Source organism: Cynocephalus volans, chromosome 1 (assembly GCF_027409185.1).
Source record: "Cynocephalus volans isolate mCynVol1 chromosome 1, mCynVol1.pri, whole genome shotgun sequence".
NCBI classification, from domain to species: domain Eukaryota; kingdom Metazoa; phylum Chordata; class Mammalia; order Dermoptera; family Cynocephalidae; genus Cynocephalus; species Cynocephalus volans.
Window position 1 is genome coordinate 94,939,995 of NC_084460.1, and position 24,798 is coordinate 94,964,792.

At 41.4% G+C, this 24,798-nt stretch overlaps 1 protein-coding gene across 1 annotated transcript; it reads left to right on the forward strand.

The window, feature by feature from the left end:
* Window positions 1-5,585: 5,585 nt before the first annotated feature.
* Window positions 5,586-23,288, forward strand: SAMD7 (sterile alpha motif domain containing 7). The gene is made up of 7 exons (XM_063088216.1): window positions 5,586-5,686; window positions 6,956-7,080; window positions 10,150-10,228; window positions 11,232-11,860; window positions 15,661-15,782; window positions 21,814-21,924; window positions 23,094-23,288. The coding sequence occupies exons 1-7, from the start codon at window positions 5,586-5,588 to the stop codon at window positions 23,286-23,288; spliced, it is 1,362 nt and encodes a 453-aa protein (XP_062944286.1).
* Window positions 23,289-24,798: the final 1,510 nt, after the last annotated feature.

The following is a 24,798-nucleotide window of genomic DNA, read 5'->3' on the forward strand; positions in this document are numbered from 1 at the left end:
GTTACTCTTAGTAAAATGTGCACATATAAGAAAATGCTTAGGTTTATCCCATAAATTTTATTGGCTCTGTTACTAAATACATTAGCTAATAAATTCTTACTTGACTGAAGTTACTAAAGAGTAAAGATGATATACCATGCCTGCCAAATAAATACTGCCTGGCCTTAGTTTTTTGTTGCTATTGTTGTTGCTGTTTTTAAGGTAAAGTAAAAAGAAGTTTAACATAAAGTCAGGTCAAAGTTGTATATAAATTTATTAAATGTCCTATTATCTTCAACTAGATTAAGTACCTACCTCTGCATGTGACTGCCATACATTTACTATACGTTATTATCTTCCATTAATGCAGATAACTTCATTTCAAAAACTGTCATGATATATAGACCATAAAATGTCAGAGTAGAAAAATTCAGAAAAAAAGGAGCAATCAATGACAATCATGAAAAAAAATCTATGTTGATATTTCTTAATTCATTCTCTAAAACCATCTAACTAAAATACCTAATATTCAGTTCAATCATAAGAGTACTGTGAAGATTTCACTTAAGTCTATGTCCAAGTTTATATATAATGGGCTTTGCTTCATAATCTTTTGAAGAAAGTGGACATAATTTGTACAAACTGTAGTAGCACATAAATTATGTTGAATCGACGTAGAAAAGAAATTGCATAATTTCTACTTGCTTAATAATGACAAAAGTATATTCGTTTCCATTACAATATTTGTGAATGTGCCTAGAACTTGACATTTCAGGAAGGCATGAACGGATCTAATGACAGTGAGCTTCCAGAAAAGAAAGAAAAGGTAAGGTCAGCTTTGCACTGCTGAAGACCATCTGTCTTCAACAACACTTTCCAGGGTATGTGCTGTGGTGAGACACATTTAGAAAAGTGCTAAAGCATATGCCTTCAGTAAAAGTGAAACATACTTTAGGGCTATTGCCAAGTACTTCAGTATTACCTGTCTTTGTTGCTAGTACTACTTAACACTACAGTGATAACTCATTTTTATTTATATTGTGCTAACATAACAGAGAATATGCTTATTGTTATTTAAAACCAAAATTAAGTCTAGCTGGCTTCTAAAGTGGGGTGTTAGTGGCATAACTCAAACCAGTAGAAATGAAATCTCTTAACTTGTCCTCTATCTTTGGCAGAGATGAGGAGGGGAGCAAGATATGGAGAGACCCAGAGAAAAAGGCCCATTTAGGTGGTGCTCAGAGCAGAGTCTGGCAGACGGGCTAGAGAGGCCTCTGCAAAACAAGGTGGGAGGAATTGTTTTGGAGTTGTTGGGGTACCACCTAAGAGAAGGTAAAGGAAAAATAACAGGAAGCCAGAATCTGAATTGTTAAAATTGCCCAACAGAAAATCTAACAATGGAGAAGTCTAACGTTAAATTTTAAGTTGTTTTCGACTTTCTCACCCCATCAGCCAAGACCTTAGTAAAGTTGGCTGTGCACACATATTGCCTTGTGAGTGGTTTTATGTGGGTATGGAGGGAAATGGACTGAACTATGAATCAGTGTAGAAGCAGAGGGAAGGGAACAGCTATGGGAAGTGAGCCATGGGGTAGATGGGGAGCCCCACAAGAGCATAAACTCAGAACCAGAGTGCCCATGAGGCTGGAACCCCCAGGAATAGGCAGACATCTTGCAGAAGATGTAGGATGGGGGCGAAGGTGACATCAGTCACTCAGATTTTAAGAAGCAATACAATTCATCCTGTTATAAATGACCATAACGCACATTTGGGCTGAAGATATCTTAAATGTAACAATTTTAGCCACTTGAAATAAGTGCTTAGACTAATTTTAGAATTCTCTTGCAATCTTCTCAGGAAATATGTATATCCACAATTAGAAATAATCAAAAATTTTATGCCAATTTATTCATCTCGTCTTACCTCAAACTTTATTTAAATTAACAAATGTATTTTGAATACCAAGATAATTATTTTAAATTTATATAATTACTTTTTTTAAATGTGTTTGTGATTGGACATAAAAATAGACTTTTCAGGGCCGAGCCCCGTGGCGCACTCGGTAGAGTGCTGCGCTGGGAGCGCGGCGACGCTCCCGCCGCGGGTTCGGATCCTATATAGGGATGACCTGTGCACTCACTGGCTGAGTGCCGGTCACGAAAAAAAACGACGAAAAATAAAAAAATAAAAAAAAAATAAAAATAGACTTTTCACACTTCTAACTACAGCTATGAGAAATTAGAATAATTTCTATTCTCCCAACTGAGTTTTTCTGCTAAAACTATTTGATAATAAAATGTTTTCAAAGAGCTCTGTTGGCCTTCCTCTTTTTTAAAAGATTTCCCATTTATTATTTTTAAAAATTGAAAATATACTTAAGGAAGTATGAATTATGCTTTAACATTAATATACTTTTCAGAACTCACATTAATATAGGACACCTAGAATGGCGAATATGTAAAGCAACTGAGGATTGTTTTATACCTTCAATAAAAGGCCTTAAAGGACATTTTCTTCTAATTTTAATTTAATTTATATTTTTCTCAATATTATGGAAACATTTAATTCTGCTGATCTACTTTTCAAATATGAAAACTTACCAGATACAGCAATTATTTAAAAAATAATTCATTTTGATGTATATAACCCCAGAGTACTTGAATCATGCATGCAATACATATTCTTTATATAATTGCTGAAATCCAGGACTTGCCAAACTCAAATTGCACTGATTTTAACCAATGGTCATAGTACTGCCAATGAGAAAAATATAATCAAATTGGCACCTGGTTACTGTACACTAGGCTAGCATTCAGTAAGTATCTGCTGATTCGGCAAGGGCTTCAGTTCATGAAGTTCATGTCTTACTACTACTGCCCTAATCAGGTGAGACAGAATTAGCACTCGCTAAATCGTCTATGTGCTGCCTGGAGGGGTTTGTTGAGGGTAAGAGTCTGAAGACAGAGATTAGAGAGTCCTCATCCTCCTAATGTGCTGGGCATCCAGGATTAGAGCTCTGGGTCAGAGAAATCCAGGCTGAATGCAGACCTAAGCACCACAGCACTCCCCCACTTCAGGATTACTAGATGCGCTCTACAACTTAAAACTTGTATCCCAGTCTGCACATGTACTCAAGAGCATGTCATCTGCTATAGCAAAGTGACCTTATTTCACAATTTATCTACATGTGTCCAAAATAGAAGAGGATACCCTGAAAATGTAAAAGTTATTGGTTTTGGAGCAACATAGATTTGGAACTTCAAGTATCTACTTGAGTGATGAAAGGAGAGATCTAGTCAACCACAGAACATTTCCTTGAAAAGGTTCTGATTATATTTGTTTTCAGATATAATTTGTTTAGGGCAGTGAAACTATTCTGTGCGACACTATAATTGTGGATACATGTCATTATACATTTGTCAAAACCCATGGAATATACACCAAGAGTAAATTCTAACATAAACTATGGACCTTGGGTGATAATGATGTGTCAAGATAGGTTTATCAATTGTAATAAATACACACTTTGGTGCAGGATGTTGATAGTGGGGAGACTGTGCATGTAGTTATGGGGGAGCAGTATATGGGAACTCTCTGTACTGTCCATTCAATTTTACTGTGAACCTAAAACTGCTCTAAAAAATAAAAATAAAGGATATGTAATTTGGGGCATACAAATTATAACAAGCATAACATGAAATAAGACAATGCTTTTTTCTTTTTTAAGAAAATTCAGGCACCAATAGATATAATAACGATAAGTGTTGTTCACATGTTCAAGAATGAAAAGAAACCAAGGAAGCCAAAAGGAGCTCAGAGTCGTAACATGGAGGTATTGCAGATGTCAATAACTCATTGTCCTCATGACTTAAGGACATTTCTGTAGAAGTTGGGAGTAGTTTTCATTTCAGATCAAGTTTTGATGGATTGATTATAAACCTCCATATCAGAAGTGTAACAAAATTTTATAGATTAGATCCAACACCTCTGGCATTGCAAAAAGAAAGCCAGACCCAAGAACCATGGAATCAAGAACAGATATGGTACCAAGGATGTCTTTAATGGTAAATTAGATGAGACTGGTCTCTAATGCCTCTTTTCCCGTTGGCCTGATAGCCTTCAGTTCCCCACTTATTTCACTGAATTTGTGACTAATGGTGAAAAAAATCCTGCTGTGCTGTTGCAGATAATGGACCCTGCAGAGCCGTGTAGAAATATGCCTATGCCTGGTCAACCTCATACTTCAGAAGAAAGGCATTTGTGCCGATTATCTAATGGAATGACATTAGAAGGTAACGCCATTGCCCCTATAGCTCTAAACATGGCTGCTGCCTACATTACATCTCCCTGGCCCCCTTCTGAGTTCACCTGCAACTGCAGAGATCATTTGCCCATCTCAAGCACCTGCATTTCTCTGCTTCTCGTCTGAGGTTTTCTTCCCCACCACAGGAGCTTGTTGGGTCTAGCTCAGGCATAACCTACATGTGGTGGACAGTTATGCCCTCAACTGATGGCCAACAGAAATCACTGGGGAAATGGCCAACTCTTTGTCCTTCATTGAGATGATTTGGAGACACGTCCCACAAGGTTTTTTAAAGGTCCCCAGCAGGGTAAGTCCCAGTTGCCTGCAGTGGTAACCTGCACATTAACTCACTCGTTGCTTTTCCCTTCCTGGTCTTGCTTCCCTACCCCCTTACGTGGGCTTCCTGGGATCACCTCCCAAATAAACTATCTGCACTTAAGTCCTTGTCTTGGGCCTTGACTTGGGGATCTCATCTGCTTTTGGTGACTCATCTCCACAGTGTTTCACAAAGGTGGCATGCAAGAGGAAGAGGGCTGGTCACCCTCTACGCAATTCTTGCTCCTCTCTCTTTCTTCCTTCTTTTTTCTTGATTTGTCTCAGATATCATGTAGAATGCAAGATGAGCACTATATTTTTAAAAATAGCTTTATTGAGGAATAATTAATATAAAAGAACTGGATGTATTTAACATGTATAATTTGATGAGTTTGGATATATGCATACACCTGTGAAACCATCACCACAACCAAAGAAGTAGACATATCCTACATCTCCCAAAGTTTCCTTCTATCCCTTTGTTTAATTAGATCCCCACTCTAATTAGATATATTTTTAACCATTAAAGAAGATTCTCCCTGCTCATTTTCTGTTTTAATTTTATCAACTAAATTGGAATATTTTTCCAGAGATTGAACATATGGGAGAATTTATGCATTTGTACCTCTGGAAATACAAAAATCAAAATAAGTTGTAAGAAAGGAAGTTGGTAATTCTGGAATCTTACAAAGCTGGTTTAATTTTGTTATTGCTCGTAGTGTGGTATGGTATTACCTGTGGACTCTACAAGAAATTCCAAAGACACTTTTGTAAAACACTGAGTTCCACAGATGTACGTGGGTGCTTACCAGGGAGGGGTTATTGTGCAACTGAAAGCTTGGTGTAGCTAGTCTTACCAAGTGTTGGGAAAGTACAAAGAGTTTTCGTTGTGTTCAAGAAGAGATCAAATGGTTTACAAAAAGCAGAGTTATTCGTTAATGCATCTATCTGGTTCTTTTTAGAACTTCATCAGTGGAGAGAGCTATTGATGTCAAATCCAATGATGGCTGTGAACCCTTTATTGACAGCATCAGGACAGCAGAGGATCCCACTGGTTCCCTCACCATTTGGACCTCCTACTGTGGACAGGTGTTTCTCTCCAATATATAATAGTCAGGTCAAGGGAGAAGATGGTTAATCCTTAAGTTTTTGGATGCTGTTAATTCCAGTGTTGTTTTACAGTGTAATGTTATTTCACGGACTGTGGTGCAGTCACTCAAGTCAAGACACTCTGCAGGCCCCACCTTCATGACATCTGACATCACGTCCCCTTTGAGGCCTATTTGACCTTACTCCCTCAGCAAATAGCTGACAAACACTTACTACATGACAGGCATGGGGCAGGTGCAGACAGTGATGGATCAGTCTTCTAGGGCCACCATAACAAAATACTAAAGACTGGATGGCTTAAAAAACAGAAATTTATTTCTCCAGTTCTGGAGGCTAGAAAACCAAGATCAAGGTGCTGCAGAGTTGGTCTCTGGTGAGGCCTCTCTTCCTTGGCTTGCAGACAGATACCTTTCTGCTGTGTCCTCATGTGGCCTTTCCTCTGTGTGCATATGCCTTCTTCCTCTTCTTTAAGTCCTATCAGATTAGGGCCCACCCTTATGATCTCATGTAACCCTAATAACCTCCTTAAAGGCCCTGTCTCTAAATATAGTCACATTGGGTGTTAACACTTAAAAAAATGAATTTTGGGAGGAAACAATTAAGTCCATAATATTTGGGTACCCTGGATTTCCTGTGATAGAACAATTCTTTCTTTTCAAAAAAAGTGAAATTACAAGAATTTTAGTTGTACACCCTGGCAGTAGCCTATCTTCCCTTCTTTAGAATATTTTGACATTCCAAGGAGAAAGTGAGGCCCATCATTTATTCTTGTTCATGAAATGTGAACAATAAAGTAGGACTTCTAGAGACCACTGAAGTTTGGCAAAATAAATAAATTGTCCACCCAGGTACTCAAACACTGATCCCAGATGGCAAACCCAACCAAAGTATGTCTGTTAAATGAGAAAAGAATTTGTGGTCAGAACAGAGTGTTGACCGTGAAAAATCAGAGAGCAGTACTGATTTGATTAGATCTTTTTTTCCAGACATCTGTAAAACTTTCCTTTCTTGCTTTCTCTTTTTGTTGTCAGCTGGGTCTGTCCTTTCTTAGTAGAGTCCTTCCTCCTCATCTTTCTTACCATATTTCTACTTAAATCAATACAGACTGCAGAACTTTTGTACTTCATTTTGAGAAGAAATGATAGAATCTTATATGGCAATTAAAAAAAAAAATCTCACTGCCTAAGCACTGGAAATTTTATTCGACTCCGTGCTCACTTTACCTATTTTGATCTATTTTCCCCCTAGAGATGTATTGCCTTCCGCTGTAACTCCAACTGACCCAAGGCAGTTTTATGTTCCCTCCCAGTTTGGATCCTCTGTTCTACCAAATGCAAATATGCCGAATACATTGCCCAATCATGTCTACTCAGGTATGAGCAATAGATGTTTGGCTCTTGTCCATGGAGCCACTGTGAACTGAATTGCTGCATTAAGCTTGCATCATTTTACTGCTACGTTTTAGAGATAGAACTGTGTAGAAGTGATGCTTATAGTTTCTGCACTAGCTACCTAGGTTAAAATCATGATGGCACTGCTGTGTAACAAGCATAAAGTCACTTAATTCCTCTAAGCATCAGTTTACTCATGAATAACATGAAGAACTGCAATATTATTATCTGTCTTCTCTTATGTGTAAGAAACTGATAAGGTTGTGAGGAGATGAGATCTGAGAGTTAATGGGGTTTGGGGCAGTTCATATACGGCCTGATAGAGGTCACAGTGAGAACTTGGCTTTTATTCTGGGTAAAAGGGGAGGCCTTTGAAGAGTTTGAGCAAAGAAATAACATGTTCTGACTTAAATCTTACCAGGACCATTCTGGCTGCTGCGTTGTGGGAGAACTTGATAGAATCAAAGTTCTGGGGATAAACTGATTGGAGTTAATGGGTTATTGGAATAGTCAAAAGATTATGATTGTCTTGGCCATGGGTGGTGACAGCAGTAGTAGAAATAGTAAATAGTGGTTGGATTCTGTAATTATTTGGAAAGTAGAAACAACAGGATTTTCTCACACTTTGAATGTAAAAGGTGAAAGAGAATTATTAAGAACAACATCAGAAATTTTGGTCTGAGTAAAGGGAAAGGTGGAGCTGCCGTTCATTGAGTCGAGGAAGTTTGTGAGGGAAGCAGAGTTCTTGGGGAGGGAGAGACATCAGAGGGTCAGCCAGCTCATATTACATTGGAGATGCCTAACAGACACCCAAGCAGAGATGGTAGGAGCAGCTGGAGTTCAGGGAGGACTTCTGGAGACAACCTGGAGATATCATTTTGGAAGTTATCAGCATATACGAGACTAGATGAGATCATCTAAGGGTGAGTGTAAATAGGATATAAGAAGATGATCCCTGGACACACCAATAGTGTACAAAAGATGAGGAGGAAGTCAGGGGAGAAGTAGAAGGAGCAATCTGTGAGGCAGGAAGAAACCCAGGAGAGCATGGTGGCCTGCAAGCCAAGGGAAGAAACTGTTTTAAGGAAAGAGTGAGCAACAGTGTCACACATGCCACTCACAGAGCAAGTAAGATGTGGACTGAGAGTACAGCATCGGATTGAACGCTATGTGGAGGTCATCGGTGATTTGATAAGAGCAATTTCAGTAGAGTGGTCTTGGTGAAAGCATGATGTGGGGGCTCAGGAGAAACTAGGAGGTGAGAATTTCTTCACAACATTGAAGATCAAACTGGTGCATCTTATGTCTCCAAAACTATATTCATGAGTTTCTGTTTGTCCCTGCTCCCCAATGTCAACAACTCTTAATAAATAAGAACAATGTGAGGGAAAGGCCTGACACGAAAAGAAACATAAGAAGAAACCCATTATATTTATATTCAGGGGCAGTAAGGAAACCAGCTGGCCTGGAGTCGAGCATGTTGCTTCCCAGGACATGGATCCATTTAACTGCAATGCAAGTGGCATCCAAGCAAGGGCCAGATCTGAAACTAAACCCACCCAATACAGGGAGACACTCCCAACTGCAGATCCTGGATGGAAGCCCTATCCAGGCAGCAAGAACCCAGTCATCTGTAGTTCATGATTACAGGCAACAGGTCAGTTCCCTGCAAGTCACTCAGAGTCACTCTTAGTGATGAAGAATCCAGAAATTGCCACTATTTGGATATGCAAATATGCCACTATTTGGATATGCTTACCCTCTTGGGAGAACAGACTTAACATGTAAAACTATCATTGAACAAATCTCTGTATAATAGTTTGATTAGCGCTGGTCTGTGAAGTGTTTGTGCAAATAGAAGAAAATAAGAGCTTAGAAAAGTTTACACCAATTTTACAGGGTAATTTTATGTCTGTTAATCTAATAATTTAAAAATTGTTCTTGTATGTGTCCTTGTTTTCATTTTTCAATTTTCTAGAAATGCATTTTGTTGTGTTTTTTTAAGTATTGGTCTGTAAAGGGTAGGATATGCAAAAAGAAAAAAATTTAAAAACTTGTTCTTCACTGTAGAAGGTTTGAAAAGCACCAGGATAGACTCCAAGTGCATTAGGAGTCTAGAGAAAGGGAAAATCAATATAGCACAGTTACCAGACAAGAATAGAGCCTTAAAATCTGGCGATGCTGCTACTTCAAGATATTTTGGAAGGTTGACATGAGCAAAAGGATGTAATTGCTGCCTAACTCCATTGCCATCATTCTGGAAAAAGTATTTTTATCTCAGACACACTGAAAAGTCTACATGGAGAATTTTATATATACATATAGAGCTATATATAATTTTATTTTTTCCACTTAAATCCTCATTGCATTCGTTTCCTGGGATTTCAGTACATCAAGAAGCACTTAAAAAAAAAAAAAACTTTTTCCATTTTTAATACAAAAGCAAGAGGTCAATGCAGGGGTAGATAAGGAGATGTTGGCCCAAGGGTATTCAGGAGGGATAAGGTCTGCAGGTCTTTTGTATAGCATGGTGGCTATAGTTAATAACAATGTACCAAATACTTGAAAATTGCAAAGAGAGTAGATTTTAAATTTTGTCACCACAAAAAAATTATAAATATGTGAGGTGGCAAACATGGTGTTTAGCTTGATTTAATCACTCTACAATGTATACATATATCAAAACATCACATTGTACCCCATAAGTACATACAATAAAAAGACAATAAAGGCAAGAGATCAAAAGATCCACAGTTCGCTTCATCTTTTTTCCTTTTGAAGTATGGCAGGAAGATGTTAGCAAACATGAGACTAACAATTAAATAACCAAAACTTATCTAGTGTTTCATGCTATGATGCTATCACTAAAGTGACTCTAAGATACTGAACAGCAATGATCTGATACCATTTCCAACATTGTGTTCAACTGGTGGCTTTGGCGGGGGGGAGGGGCTGCACATGCTGTTTTAAATCATTATATTTTATTTTATTATTTTCGAATACATGTTTTTAATTTGTTTATTGGGTGGGGTGGTGGTTTTCTTTTTTAAGGTTGGGACATTTTACCACCTGAATCCGTAAAGGCAGTGATCAGAAGAAATGAAATGATTCGAAGGCATCATACTGCCAGGTAACTTAACAATGTTGCTTTACAGTATTACAGTACACACACACACACACACACACACACACACACACACACACACACACACACCCTGATTAGTTACAGAAAGTATTTCAGGCAAATTACAAAAAGAAATACGTACAAAATGTATGCAGGTTGGTTAAGGATAAAAGGAAGATTAGAGATCACGTAGTGAAGCTAACCATGGTATTAGTCTACAGATTGTGGTAGTTTGTCAACATTCCATAATTAAGATGCCTAGCTGCAATTCCTCTGAAATTCATATTAGTGTTTTTGTCTTAAATAACTTCAATTTTGCCTGAAGATAGGAGCCAAGTTTGCCAACCCCACTTCAGACTATGCCATCAGAGCCCAGACAACCACATGTCAGCCCAACAGTGGTCTTCAGCTGTAGCAAGCAGGAGAAAGAACAGCACAGCAGTATGACTAGAGTATGCCCCAGAGTGAGAGGCAGAGTCCATTTTCTCATCTCTAAACCCTAAAGGGATTCAGGTGGTGACTGATAAGCAAGGAGAAGTAAGCAAAAACGCCAAGTCTTTCCCTTCCCACCTCCCACAGTCACTTTCATTGATTTACAACCATTGAGATTTGCATTTACTGATTGTCTTTCTTGAGTCCCACTAAGATTGTGCTGCAGAGTTTACAAACCTCTTTCCAGTACTTTACTTTCTTTGAGGATTAATTTCTGGTGAGAAACTACCCTGTGCTGTATTACCCCCATTCCTGCTAAGTTTGCCTTAATTGTTAGAGACCGTCCTTGGACTCCCACTGTGAGAATCAGACAAACCCTTCACCTTCCGATCTCACTCCAAACTCTCCTTCCCAGTGGTTTTGTGGGGGATTTGTGTTTTCTCTGAACAAACTTCAGATAAACAGTGTGAGGATGCAGGAAAAGCAGATGTGCTATCTTAGGAAAGGCAAGGGGCCATTAAAATTATATTTCCAATGTTTTTCTTGGGTTGTATAAAATATATTGTTTTGCTTTTAGGACAGAAATGGAAATGTATGCTATTTACCAGCAAAGGAGAATGGAAAAAGTTCATCCCAAGGAACTAGCAGGCCTAGGAATCCCATTCCTCTACGGTTCCAGCATCCCAGCTGGCCCAGCTGCCTACCAGGGCAGGAACATGCTCCCTGCCAGTGACCTGCATTTCCACAGAAGCACCCTCAGAAATCTTCAGGGAAACCCCATGCTAGGGGCAACCGGACCACAGTTTACAGAGAGCTGGGGGCAGAAATGTCGTCGACTCAGGAGAGGTACAGGGAATCAGAAAGTTCTGGACAGTGATACTGAGAGTTCCAAAAGTCAAGCAGAAGAAACAATCTCAGGCCAGACTCATGCAATTGCCTATGAAGAGGATGACTACACAAAAGACCCAGAAACTGAAGTGCACAACAATCAGAAGTCAAATGAAACTGATGAAAAGCCAACTATTGCTTTCGCCAGCACCTCTGGAGAGCTCATGTCCACCCACAGAAAGCCATGGGGATTTCCCATTGCTGCCCTGGAAGCAAAAGCCTGGGATGAAGGGAAAGAGAAGGCATCAGAGCAGGTTTTTGCAGCCTGTGGTGAAAAGAATGAGGTTTGCCCTCCAGTTCCTCAACCATCTCTGCCAGGTGGGTGTCCAGGCACTGGTGACAGATCCTCATTAAACAGAGGTTACTACATAGTGAACCGTAACTGCCATGCTTTTTTATCCTTCTTTTTCTTAAGCCCTTTTAGAATTACCTCTTTTTAAAGTCACCTTATTATATCACTTCTAATAGCAACATAGAGAATTTTCAACAAAGGCTGGGAAGGTAAGTATAGGAAGTATGGGGAAACCTACCAGAATTTTTAATCAAAATTTTAATTTAATTTATAGTTAATTTTTTTTAACACAAAAAAGAGGGGCTTCTTGCTTAACAGTATGAATTCTATCTCCACTATACGTAAATGTAGAAAAAAATAGGCCATTAAACAGAAGCATTAGCTTTCAGTGTCCATTACTATCATGGTATCTTCCAACCTAAAAGTATTAATGCACTACCCCCAAAAACCACACACTGAATAGTTTTTTAGAATTTCCCTTTAAAACACAGGAATTTGGGGATGAACATAATCTAGCCACCATACCAACTAACTACTTCTGTAAAATGTGTTAATTTGCCTTTTTGATGAGATGTAAATTCTTAACTCACCTGGAGAGCATAGTAATCACATAATGTCATAGAATTTGGCAGCATTAATCTGAAGAATGAAATACACAGGGCATTTCTGATGGAATCTGAAAGAAGCTGGAGCAAATCTGAAACTTCTTTGTTTACTTACAATTGTGCTGTAATTAAGGGTCCTTTCAGAGGAAGAAGAGAAAGGAAACAACTGAGCTTTTAGAAAATGTCTCCCGGTAACTCTTAATATCTTTTAGGGAGTTTACAAATTGATCTGCATGAAGAGACTCTCTGAGGTAATAGAATACGTGAAAATTAATATAACTATACCTAAACCCGTGTTCTAAACTGCCGGGCTCTTTTACCTGCCCGTAATCCTGCATTGACTGGGCCAATTGTCAGGCTAGGGCTGAGTCTGGTGCTCACAGACCCCTCAAGCCCATTCACAAACTGGGTCACAAACCCTTCACACGCCAGGCTGGGTCACAAACCCTTCACACGCCAGGCTGGGTAACCAGACCCCTTACACGCAGGTCTATGAGCTAGGTAACCAGCAAACAGGTCCTTGGAAGCTGTAGGTTGGAAAGCATGGCTGCACGTGCAGCAGCCACCAAAGGCAGTAGACTCCAGCTAAGGTGGCGGCACCAATCAGGCACACTAACTTCACCCACACTCACACACACACAATTCGTTTACTGAACCACCCCCAACTGGCCCAAGGTGAGAGGGCCTGATTAAATTTTTCTATTTTCCCAACAATCCACCCCTTCAGGGTCTCTCACCTTATAATCTACACATTCAGAATCTTCCACAATTTTCCCTTAGGGAGGATAAATTACCCTTACATTCACACATTACACATTCCATCCCAATCCCAAAAGTCCTTAGCTTGTTGCAGCACCAACTCAAAAGTCAAAAGTCCAAAGTCTCCTCTGAGACCAAAAGTGAAAGTCCTTCTAGCTGTGAACCTGTAAAGAGTCAAAAACAAGTCTATCTACTTCCAAGATACAGTGGGACAGACTCTGGGTACACATCCCCATTCCAGAAGGGAGGAATAGAAAGGAAAAACAGTCCCCAAACAAATCTGAAACCCAAGCAGGGCATACGGTAAGCACACTGGGGCATCTGGGCTCCTAAAGCATTGGGCAACCTCGCTCCTACAGCTCTGCCAGGTGCAGCCCATTGAGCTGCCCTGGTGCCTGCAGCTTTTCCAGACTGGCGCTGTACATTGCCAGCAGCCCCACAGTTCTGGGCTCCTAGTGGCAGTCCCATCATCCTGGCTCCCCTAGACATTTCCTCAGTGGGGGTTCTCTGTGGGGGCTCCGACCCCACTTTTCTGCTCCACATTGCTCCATAGATGAACTCTGCAGCGGCTCCACCCCTGCAGCAGGTCTCCACCTGAGTCCCCCAGCTTTTTCATACATCTTCTGAAATCATACATCCACTGCTCTCACATACTGCTGGCCTGCAGACTTAACACAACGTGAATGCCACCATGGTCTTCGGCTTTTGCTCTTTGGAGGTGCTGAGGCAGGATTGCTCCAGCCAGAGCGGCTGTGATGCAGGGAGCAGTTTGCCAAGGGCAATGACACCTCAGGTCTGCTCTCCAGGACATACTCAGTTCTCCTAGGACAGAAGGGGTGCTCTCCCAAGCTTCTCAAATACCCTCAGGGCCTGTGATGGGTGGGGCACCCTTCCAGACTTCTCAAATGCCTTTAGGGCTTTTTCCCCATTGTCCTGGTTCTTAGCATCTGACTGCCTCACCGTCAAGATAATGTCTTTAGAAAACAGTTTATCTGTTTCACTCGCGTTTTTCTCCTACTCTCAGCTTCTCTACTGCATGGCCAGGCTGCAAATTTTCCAAATCTTTATGCTCTGCTGCCCTTTTAAATTCTGGCTTTACATCCTGCCTTCAATCAGCTCAGCTTACACCGGCTACTCACTCAGTCTCAGGCAGTTTTGCAGCATTTGCCCACAAACAGCTGCATTTTCCCAGTCCATCAAGGAGTAGCTGCCTTTCCCCTGTGTGTATCTGTGGCTCTTTTGTAACTGCTGCCACTGAGACAGGCACATAGTAGTGGAGACTAACTTTTCCACCTTTTCACCAGGTGATAACATACTTGAAATTCTGCAGGGGCACCTGCCCTTGGGTCATCTGCCCATCTTCATGGGGCACTCTTTTCTTGGCTTTTATGGCACCTGGCCGGCCATCAGGTTTAAGTGGCACCCTTTGAGCCATTTCCCTTAAGACAAACGCAGCATGTGTTTACTACATCATCTCTAAAGCACATTACACCATCCACCCCTATGTCCCATAGCCGTAGCAGCCAAGGGCTCTCCCTGTTTCTGCTGCTTTACTGTCTCAATTTCTCGTGCACAACAGATTGTGCCTGGAGACACATGGTTTTCTCCAACTCACCACTGGGTTGGTCATCTTCCCTGGTGTGAGAGGCAGGAGTGGCCAGTCACTGCATGTCATCCTCCAGGACATTTATCTATGTTTCCAACAACTCTGCTTTCTGCTGCAAATCTTGATCAGTTTGCAGCATAGTTAACAGTAGCCAGGCTCCAGTCAGCAAATAAGTGACCACTGGGAACCACATGCTCAAGGATAGTCACATTTCCTTCCCATTCCAAAGGGTTTTGCATTGTAGAACCTGGTGTATGCTGCCTTGCAGTACAGTGTGCAGCAACAAGATCCTGGTCAACAGGAAGATGGCCATAAGGCAGAGCATATTCAAAAGCAGCCACATTTCCTCCTTCTTCCAAGGGCTTTCAGCTCCTGTACCTGCTCAGAATCCTGTTGCGGACTACATCAATTGTAAAGCTACACAATCAGGCCAGTTGGGCTCTTTTACCTGCCAGTAATCCTGCACCAACTGGGCCAATTGTTGAGCTAGGGCTGGGTCTGGTACTCACAGACCCCTGAAGCCCATTCACAGACAGGATCACAAACCCTTCACATGCCAGGCTGGGTCACCAGACCCCTTACACACAGGTCTATGAGCTAGGTTACCAGCAAACAGGTACTTGGAAGCCATAGGTTGGAAAGCATGGCCACACATGTGGTGGCCACCCAAGGCAAGTAGACTCCAACCAAGCTGGCAGCGCCAGGCAGGCACACTAACTCCACCCCCCCCACCCCACCCCCGCACACAATTTGTCCAAGGCAAGAGGGCCTGATTAAATTGTCCTATTTTCCCAACATAAGCTTCCCCTTTTACCTGGAGATTTTGTAACAAAATAATTTTTATTCCATATTGAAGGAACAAGTGCACTGGTTACAATTGGAGGAAATCTTTCTTTGGATGAAGATATTCAGAAATGGACTGTGGATGACGTGCACAACTTCATTAGTGGCCTTCCAGGTTGTTCAGACTATGCTCAGGTGACTTAATATTTAAGTGTTTTCATAAAAGTAAAACAGTTTGAAATATATTTTCTGTGTAATGAGTTTTGTTAAACTTTTGCACTTTGCCCCCAGAGAGAGTTTCTACTCATCTTCCATTTTTAGGTTATTTATTGTCTCCCCTGGGACAGGTGGCTCTGATTGGTGGAGCTTGGGACATGTGCCCACACCCAGGGGAAGCTGGGAATGCCAATGTCTGCTTTAGATTCTGTCCCATCAGACTCCTGAGAAGTGGGAATTGTAATTCAAAATTAGAAGGAGGTTCAGAAGCTAAACACCTCCCCCCCAAATAAGAAATATCTGCTACATTCTCACTCATCCATATAACAAACATTTTTGGAGCACATACTTCTGTATCAGAAGTTTTAGGCTACTCATTGTAAATAATGGAAATATATACTTCATTCTAAAAAAGACAAGAAGGCAATAGATCTGAAAATTAGGAAACTAACTCTTTTAAAATTTTATAGGTATGGTGGGACACTATATAAAAATGCACACACATAATTCAATCTGGTAGATAAACACTATTTTTTTTAATTGTAATGAATTGTCAGGACAGTTGGAAAGAGAACTAGCCTCACTCGTATGGGAAAATTGGTGACAAAAATTGTAGGTTGGTGAGTTTTTAAGGTTTATGTCAATGCTACATTTTCATAGATATAGTTTACTTTTTTGAGTGATTTAATAACACAATTTTAAGCAACAAAGTGCCTACTAAACCTGGTATCGTTATCTTTGGTTTACATGTTAAAGGAAAAGAAAGCAAGAAAAAGACATTATGGTTTAATGTATCGTTATTAACTGATGCTAGAGCTAACTTTTTCCAGATCTCAGTCTTGTGAAATGTTTTCCTTCAGTGTAATGCTCTTCATTCTTTTTCTTTTTATTTATTTATTTCGTTCTGTGTATGGGAATTATGGAAAAGCTATACAGAATAGAAACTTAAGAGTATGGCTTCTGAAGCCAGAAAGTACAATTCAAACTCTAGCTTTTCCATTTTCTGTATATGTGATCTACAAAAGTTACCTCTTTTTTCTGTGCCTCAGTTTCTTCATCTGTAAAAGGGGACAACAGTAATAACACTTTTTTAATAATACATTTTAAAAGGATTGTTGTGAGCATTAAAGAGTGTTTGGCACCTTGTAAGTCCTCAATAAATGCTAATTTCATCATTGTATCATTATGTCCTAGAGAGAGCAGGGCCTCAAGTTACTTATGAGGCAAGCTATAGTCTTCAAGTCATCCATTTTTGTGTTTTCACATAAGCTGATAAAAACTTTTTGTCCTGGGCCTGCCCCGTGGCTCACTCGGGAGAGTACAGCGCTGGGAGCACCGAGGCCACGGGTTTGGATCCTATATAGGGATGGCTGGCTGAGCGTGGTGCAGACCACCGCATGCCGAGGGTTGCAATCCCTTTACCGGTCAAAAAAAGAAAAACTTTTTGTCCTATTCTCTCCTATTCAATGGATATAACCGTATTATTTTGTTATTAGTCATTAGCCATGAGTAAGCCACTTTTTAAGTGTATCTATATCACTTATCAAGTCCCACAACAACCACTGGTACAATAAAGTTACTAAATTCTGATAACAGCCAGAAACAAGCAACCCCTTGAGTACTGATCATGTGATTGCTGACTTCAGGTGGACTGAATTTACTTGAACTCTGATTATTCTTAATCAGTTAATTATCCACAGTCATGAAAGTACAGCTATAATAACTGCTCTTGAAATAAATAATGTTACATGCATTTCATACTTTATAATCCTAAATGTTCCCTTGGGGGTACATAGATGTCACATATGCACGAATACCCCAAACTCTGCTGACTCATCATCTCTCACTGACAGGTGCCCCCTTCCCCACCCCAAGAAGTGGTACCAATTATTTCTAGGTGTTTCTCAAATGTATTTAGGATCAAGTCCTGCTTTTGTTTCCTCATTAAAGTCTATTCCCTCCAAGTGACTGCAGGTGACATCAACTGTGAGACACCACTGCTCTGCTATGCATGTCCCCTGCTATGCTCTGAGACATTATTCCATACAAAAATAGGGAGAACCCACCTGGATGCAACTAGGCACAGTCTGGGTACAACAACCCTGAAGCAGCATTGCTTGTTCAACCCTCATGAGGTCCCTTGTCTAAAACGTCCTGTCGGCTTTTACTCACAGTGCCTCTCTTTAAACAGGTCTGACCAAGCCCCTGGAACTAGCCTACTGTCCTTTCCTCTGTCCTCTTCTTCCTCATCTCTGCCTCAGGTGCCTCAGCAACCTCCAACCACCCACCTCCTGTAGGTAGAAAAAGAAAATCAGAAAAAAATAACTGCAACCAATACCCAAAGCCCCTAAGCAAATGAACTATTTTAAATAGACGTAGAGAGGGTTGGTGGCACAGCCATTTAGGGACATCCAGGAAACCCTGTAACACATTTTGTTTGCTCTAAGTAAATGTCTAGATCAAACAACTCAGCAGATAAAATATTCTCTCTAAAAAGAATGACTAAAAATATATGCATATTTATACTGTACACATGGCCCAAACTGCCATGGTGAGAATAAAGGGGGCACATCTGAGCAATGGGGACAGGTTCTGTGTCCTTGCCTCAGGCCCCAAGTACATCTACTGTGGTTGAGAGTTAGGTCCTCACCTATTTCAGTCCCTGGCTGCCAACCTACCTCTGTCTGAAAATTCATCCATGTGCTTTTTCCTTCTTTGGTCCCTTCACTGCTCACTGGAATCCCTACAAAGGAAAGAGATTTCCACCATAAACATAATTTACTTTTTCATCAGCGCTCCTTTTTCTGGATGGCAGTGGGATACAGCAGGGACCATCCTGGATCAGAATCATGAACTTACATTATTTTACAAGTTGTCTAACTGGCAAGCTGTGTGTCTTGGGCAACTCAACCTTTTCTACATTGGTTCTCTTATTCATAACAACAACAACAACAAATAATAATAATAATAATACCTACTGTTTGTGGGGCATGGGCTATGTGCCAGGCACTGTGCTAAGCACATCATTTAGATTATCTTTTAAATATAATTTACACCATAATTCTGCAAAAAAGATATTAAACCTATTTTGCAGCTGAGTGAAACTGAGCATCAAGTCCGCTGAAAGAGCAAGTACTTGAAGAATGTGTATGTAACTGCAAATCTGCCTCTTACAATTACTCTGCATGGAGGGTGTGTGTGTGTGTGTGTGTGTGTGTGTGTGTGTGTGTGGCTGGCCAGTATGGGAATCTGAACCCATGACCTAAGTGTTATAAGGCTGTGCTCTTAGCAACTGAGCTAACCAGTCGGCCCAGCACTGAGGACATTGAGTCACATGGTTTCAGCCAAGGATCCCGAGGTTCCTAGGAGTTCTCAAAGGTGGTAAAAGAGATCCTTACCTTGTTTTCAATATTTCAAAAACACCTAAGAGAAATCATACATTTCCCCAAGAATAGCTATACAGACTAACTCAAACTGCCAGCTTTTTTGATTTGGCCCAAATTAAGTTAATTCTTGTTAGCCATTCTATGATTCGCTTAACTAAAATAGGAAAAGGAAAAATTACTTAATAAACAAAGTTTGTAAATGACTACAATCTATTAGAATGCAAGGTTCCTGGTACAGGAGCTTTCTAAGGAGACTCTGACTTTCAGCTGGTCCTGAGGCATGCAAGCCCTGCAAGGCATGGAACACACGATAGAAACAAGATCCATGTGGTTTCTCTTCTCATGGAGCTCACAGTCCAGAAGAGGGATACCAGAGAGTGATCCCACATCAATGCCGTGTGCTGTGAGGGGGCTACGAGGCATAGTAGGAACTCATAGGAGAGGGAGGGACTCAAGGCCTCCTAAATGAAAAGGCCTCGAAAGTGAGACCTAAAGGTCAGGCAGGAGTGGGGTAAAGGACGAGTTTCCAGGCAAGGGCCAGAAGCCAGAGAGAACTCATCATGGTTGGGATTTTGAGAGTAGTCCCCAGTGGCACAGAGGGCCAGGGCCAAGGTGGGAGAGGTGAGAACAGCAAGACAGGAGACTGGAGAGGTAGAAGGGGCCTGGTCACAGAGGGCCTGAAGACCCCATGAAGGATTGTGACTTTATCCTGGAGGCAGTCGAGGTTTTAAGCAGCAGTGGCAAGAAGAGCTTTAAATTTCAGAAAGTCACTCAGATTGTTTTTATGAAAATAGGTTGAAGAGGACAAGACCAGAGGGGAAAGCTCCTCAGATGAGCAATAATGAAGTTTAATCCAAGGTAGGGGCAGTGAGGGTGGGCAGATAAGAACACGGTCTAAGAGGTAGGATAGAACTGGCACAAGTTAGCCTCTAAGTTAGAGATACACATCAGGGAGCCTTCAGCATATAGAGACAGTCATTACAGCCGAGGAAGAGGCTGAAATGAATCAGGAAGACCAAAGAAGACCTGGGTCAGAAGCCTAAGGAGCCCCAAAACAGAAGGATAGACAAAGAAACTGGAGCCAGCAAAGCTGACGTTGAAGGAGAGGACAGAGGGTGTCCAGGAGGGAGCAGCCTCAAGAAGGCAAGGGGAGAGCATTGCCCGTGAGGGAGCAGTTGACAATGTCAAATGCAGCCAGGACTTCAGAAATGTCAAGACTGGAAAATGTCCATGTTTGGTTCAACAGAGGCACCTGGGAGCCTGAAGAGAGCAGGCTGAATGGAATGGTGGGGGCAGATCTCAGGCTCCCTGAGACTTAAGAATGACCGGGAAGTGCGAACGTGAAGTCAGGGAGCATCACAGCCCTTCTACGAAGTTTGGCTGTGAAGGGAATAGGAGACATGGGGCAGTATCTAGAGATGGGGCTTGTGTGTTTTCATTATTATTGTTTATTTAATGATGGTGGAGACTTAATTAAGTGCCAGTGGGAAAGAGCCAGCAGAAGAGGACAGGTCGAAGACAACAGAGGGGACTATCTATTGAGTGAGGTCCTGAAGTGGGAGGGAGAGGATCCACAGCATGCGTGGAGAACAGCGGAGGGACCCTCTTCCACTGAATCAGGACAGTGGGAGAAAATACAAGTTTTTAGGTTTATTGGTCAGAATTATAGGGAGTTCTTATCTACTGGTTTCTTTCCTTTTTTTTTTTTAAGTTAGGAAGCTGTATGATTCTGCTGAAAATGAGGGAGGGCTCCACAGGGTCTAAAGTTTGAGGAAGGCGGAGAAAGCTTGAAACACAAGGAAGAGGAAGTGCACAGATGAACACAGAAGGATGGCCAGGCAGGCGGAAGCTGGAGATCATGAAATTATGGTCCTACAAATCTGTCCAGTTTTTTGTATCCATCTTTTTATCTGGCTGGAAGCTTTGTCCACCTGCAGCCATCTTAGCTTCTGCAAGAAAGGAAGGTGTGGTCACATCCACTACAGAGTCACAATGAACAGGCCCTGCTGGGAAGGGTCAGTGGGGACAGTTGTCACCTGCGTTCTCCTCTCCTCCCTTTACCAACAGACACTGCATCTGTAAATGTGAGAAGTAAAATGTGGCTGTGATGGATTTTACCCACATCCTGACTCAGAGTTGTTGCCCATTCCTTGATTTATCCAGCCATGTTTACTGTACATTTCTACCAGACACCAGCTACTGCACAGGGGGTACATTGGTAAATGAGACCTGGACCCTGCCCTCAAATAATGACTATTTGGAATTGAGTTCTATAGACAGACTTATGGTCTACTTTAAGAGTTATCAAAGAGCACAAACAGGATTGGCTGGTTAGCTCAGTTGGTTAGAATGTGGTGTTATAACACCAAGGTCAAGGGGTTCAGATCCCTGTACTGGCCAGCTGCCAAAAAATTTTTAAAAAATTTTTAAAAACCAAGAGCACAAACAATGCACTACTGAAGCACAGAAAAGAGAGCAATTAAAAATACCAAGTTTTGTAAACCTTTGTGTCACCCTCAAGCAATCTTAATTCTTCCTTTAAAACTGAAATGTCTGTATATAAAACAAGAACTTTTTTAAAAAAAGACATTTGGAAAAAGTTAACACTTTTTGTGTTTAAAAAGGTATTTAAAGATCATGCAATTGATGGAGAAACTCTGCCATTACTCACAGAAGAGCATCTTCGAGGCACTATGGGATTAAAACTAGGGCCAGCACTGAAAATTCAATCGCAGGTATGGCGATCCTACATTACTAAATATGTTTTAGTGGTATGAAGCTTAAGAGAAATGTGTTACTTTTATTCTGTTGTAATATAAACAATACTTATTTAACCTGTTTATTAAGCTTTTCTACTCTGTGGTTGGAGACATGATAGAAGGGAGGTTACCTGAAAACATTGAATGGGGTGTGGTGCCCATCCCCAGGTACAGTTGGGACGGCAATAAGCAGGGTGTGTTGGTAAGTGTTTGACAACCAGGTCTCTTTAAGAGCAAAATAAACCCTGATTTGTAGTATTTGCAGGTGTCAACCAAACAGGACAGTTATAGAGTCCTTGGGACTGGGAATTTCCAAGGGTCTAATTGAAGTAGCAGAATTGAAAGGCTCTTGAGTAGCCATTGGGAGTATCAGAAGGTGAACAGGCTAGAGTTCAACAGTGGATAAGATAACAAGGTCTCAACCTGTAAAATGGGGATTGAGGGCTTAATCTCATTATAGTGGGCACAGTCCAGGAGAAGGAAACCCACCCTCTGGATCAGAAACTTAGAAAGTGGATCTGAACAGGGCACTTAAGGAAATGAATTGAAGAAGAAAAAATTACTGGGATTTGGGAACTCAGATATATTATAAGAATGGAGGCAGATTGGAATTTGAGCTGTGAAAACATGGCCTGGGTCCCATCCAGTGTAATGTTTATAGCAAGGGCAAGTGAAGCCCAGTGGTTAGTGTTGGGGCACCAAGTCCCAGAGCAGCCTCATTTATGTCTCACTGATGACCAGCTTTGTGCTTACGTTACCGAAAGAATTCTAGCCTCAGCCAGGATAAGGCTGGTTGACTGTTGGTGGGAGTGTGGGGTGTCTGTGGGACATCCCATGGGACCACTGGAGAAGGGAGAGGTGAAGTAAACTTAGAATGAAATCATTGTGGGTGCAGATGAACCACAGCAGAGCCAAGAAGGGGAAATTGGAAAATTTGAGCCCTCTTGATATCCAGTTTTACAGTTGTCAATACCACATGATTCTGAGAGAAAGCAGCAGCCCACAGCATCCTAGAATTCTGACCCTCACAACTATATAGATGCTCCATGCCTGAAATTACCTCAGCCTCCTTGTCATCTCTGTTTAATGCTGGGTTATTGAAAGAATTCATAGACTTGATTGCTATAATTATTTTGTCTTCAAAGGTATCTCAGCAGGTGGGAAGCATGTTCTACAAGAAAAGTCTTTCACTTCCTACTCACACAAGACAAGCATTGGATCAGCCAGCAGATACATCCGCTCTTTCGGAATTTAATTCCTGGAGTGATACATTGAACGCTCCTTGTTCCCAGGATATAATAATTCCTAAGGGAATTGAGGAAGATAATATGAGAAATTAAAAATCCCTCAAGGAGCAAGAACAGAAAACTTAACCAGTTTTCCAAAGCATCTATGATATTTCAAAGGGTATGTGAGGATTTCCCAGGACCAGACGGAGGACGAGAGGGAGAGAAAGCCAGCCTTCCTGGAGCTGTCGTGGAGGAGGCCTTGCCCAAGAGGCTTCTTGCTGGGGCTGAAGTGACCTCAGCACCAAGTGGCTGGAGGCATATCCTCGGAAGCAAACGCTAATGAAGGAGAGAATTTGCAAACATCAATAAAGCTACAGTCGGATGTTTCCATTAGGAAATCTCTGAAGAAGCCAAAAGAGCTGAAACCAAAGAAAGAGCCTCTTACCTCTCATCACTCATTTCCCATCCCCAATGCTGAAAGAGAGAAAGGTAACCCAATGGTATCTAAAGGAGGCAGAGGAGAAAGGAGAGAAGACCAAAATAGAGAAAGGGGAAAGCTGACCAGAAGGCCTCCTCCACCTTTCCTCATCGTGACTTCTAGCCAGAAGCAGGCCCACGCTAGAGAAGGGAAGGAGCTTAACCTTCAAGTTCCGAGTTTGTCACTCAGCGCTAGATATTTTATTTCTGAAGTAAGACTGTGTTATGACTGGAGGACTCCTTATTATCTGAGAGGGAGATGGAAAATCATAATACCCACTTCAGACGTCATCCAAGGAGTGGGGAAGAGTTAACTCTGCAAAGCAGGTTTGAAGTGGCAAGATGGAGGGGAGAAGGTGAAAGTGGCTTTCTGCTTGCACCCTATGGAACCCTGCTCTTTCAACTTAATGTGTGACAGAATGTCAGTGAAAGGATACACAAGAAAATGACAACAATGTGCTCAAGGAGAGGACTGGCTGATGGGTATGAGGAAAACGTCTAACTATGAGTATATACCCTCTTGTATGTTTTGAACATTCAACCACAAGAATGAATTTTCTCTTTTAAAAATTTATGTTTGAGATGAACCAACTCCAGTAGGCAGCCTCTGAGATGGCTCCCAATGGTCCCTCTTCCTGATGTTCCTGCCCTTGGATAATCCTGTCCCCTTGAAGGTGGGCTGGATTACCGACTTTTCTAATGTATAGAAGACAAAAGACATCACAGATATCACTTCTGTGGTTCACTTTCTCTGGATTGCTCGCTCTTGGGGAAGACAGCTTCTTTGTCTCCAGGCAGCCCTGTGGAGAGCCTCACATGATTGAACTTGGACATAGATCTTCGGAGGCCTGCCAACAGCCACGTGAGGCAACTTGAGGTGCTACAGCTCTTGCCCACAGCTTGTTGGCAGCTCATGAGAGGCCCTGAGCCAGAGGCCCCCAGCCAAGCTGGTCCTGGATTCCTGACCCACAGAAACTATGAGATGATAAACGTGTGCTGTTTTCAGTTCTAAGTTTGGGAGTGATTTGTTTCATAGCAATGGAGAACTAAAACACGCACAAATACATTGCATTTATTAAACACAAATAGCACCTTACCCATATTCACATTTTGACTTAAAAGGCAGGCTTTTGAAGTCAGTTTC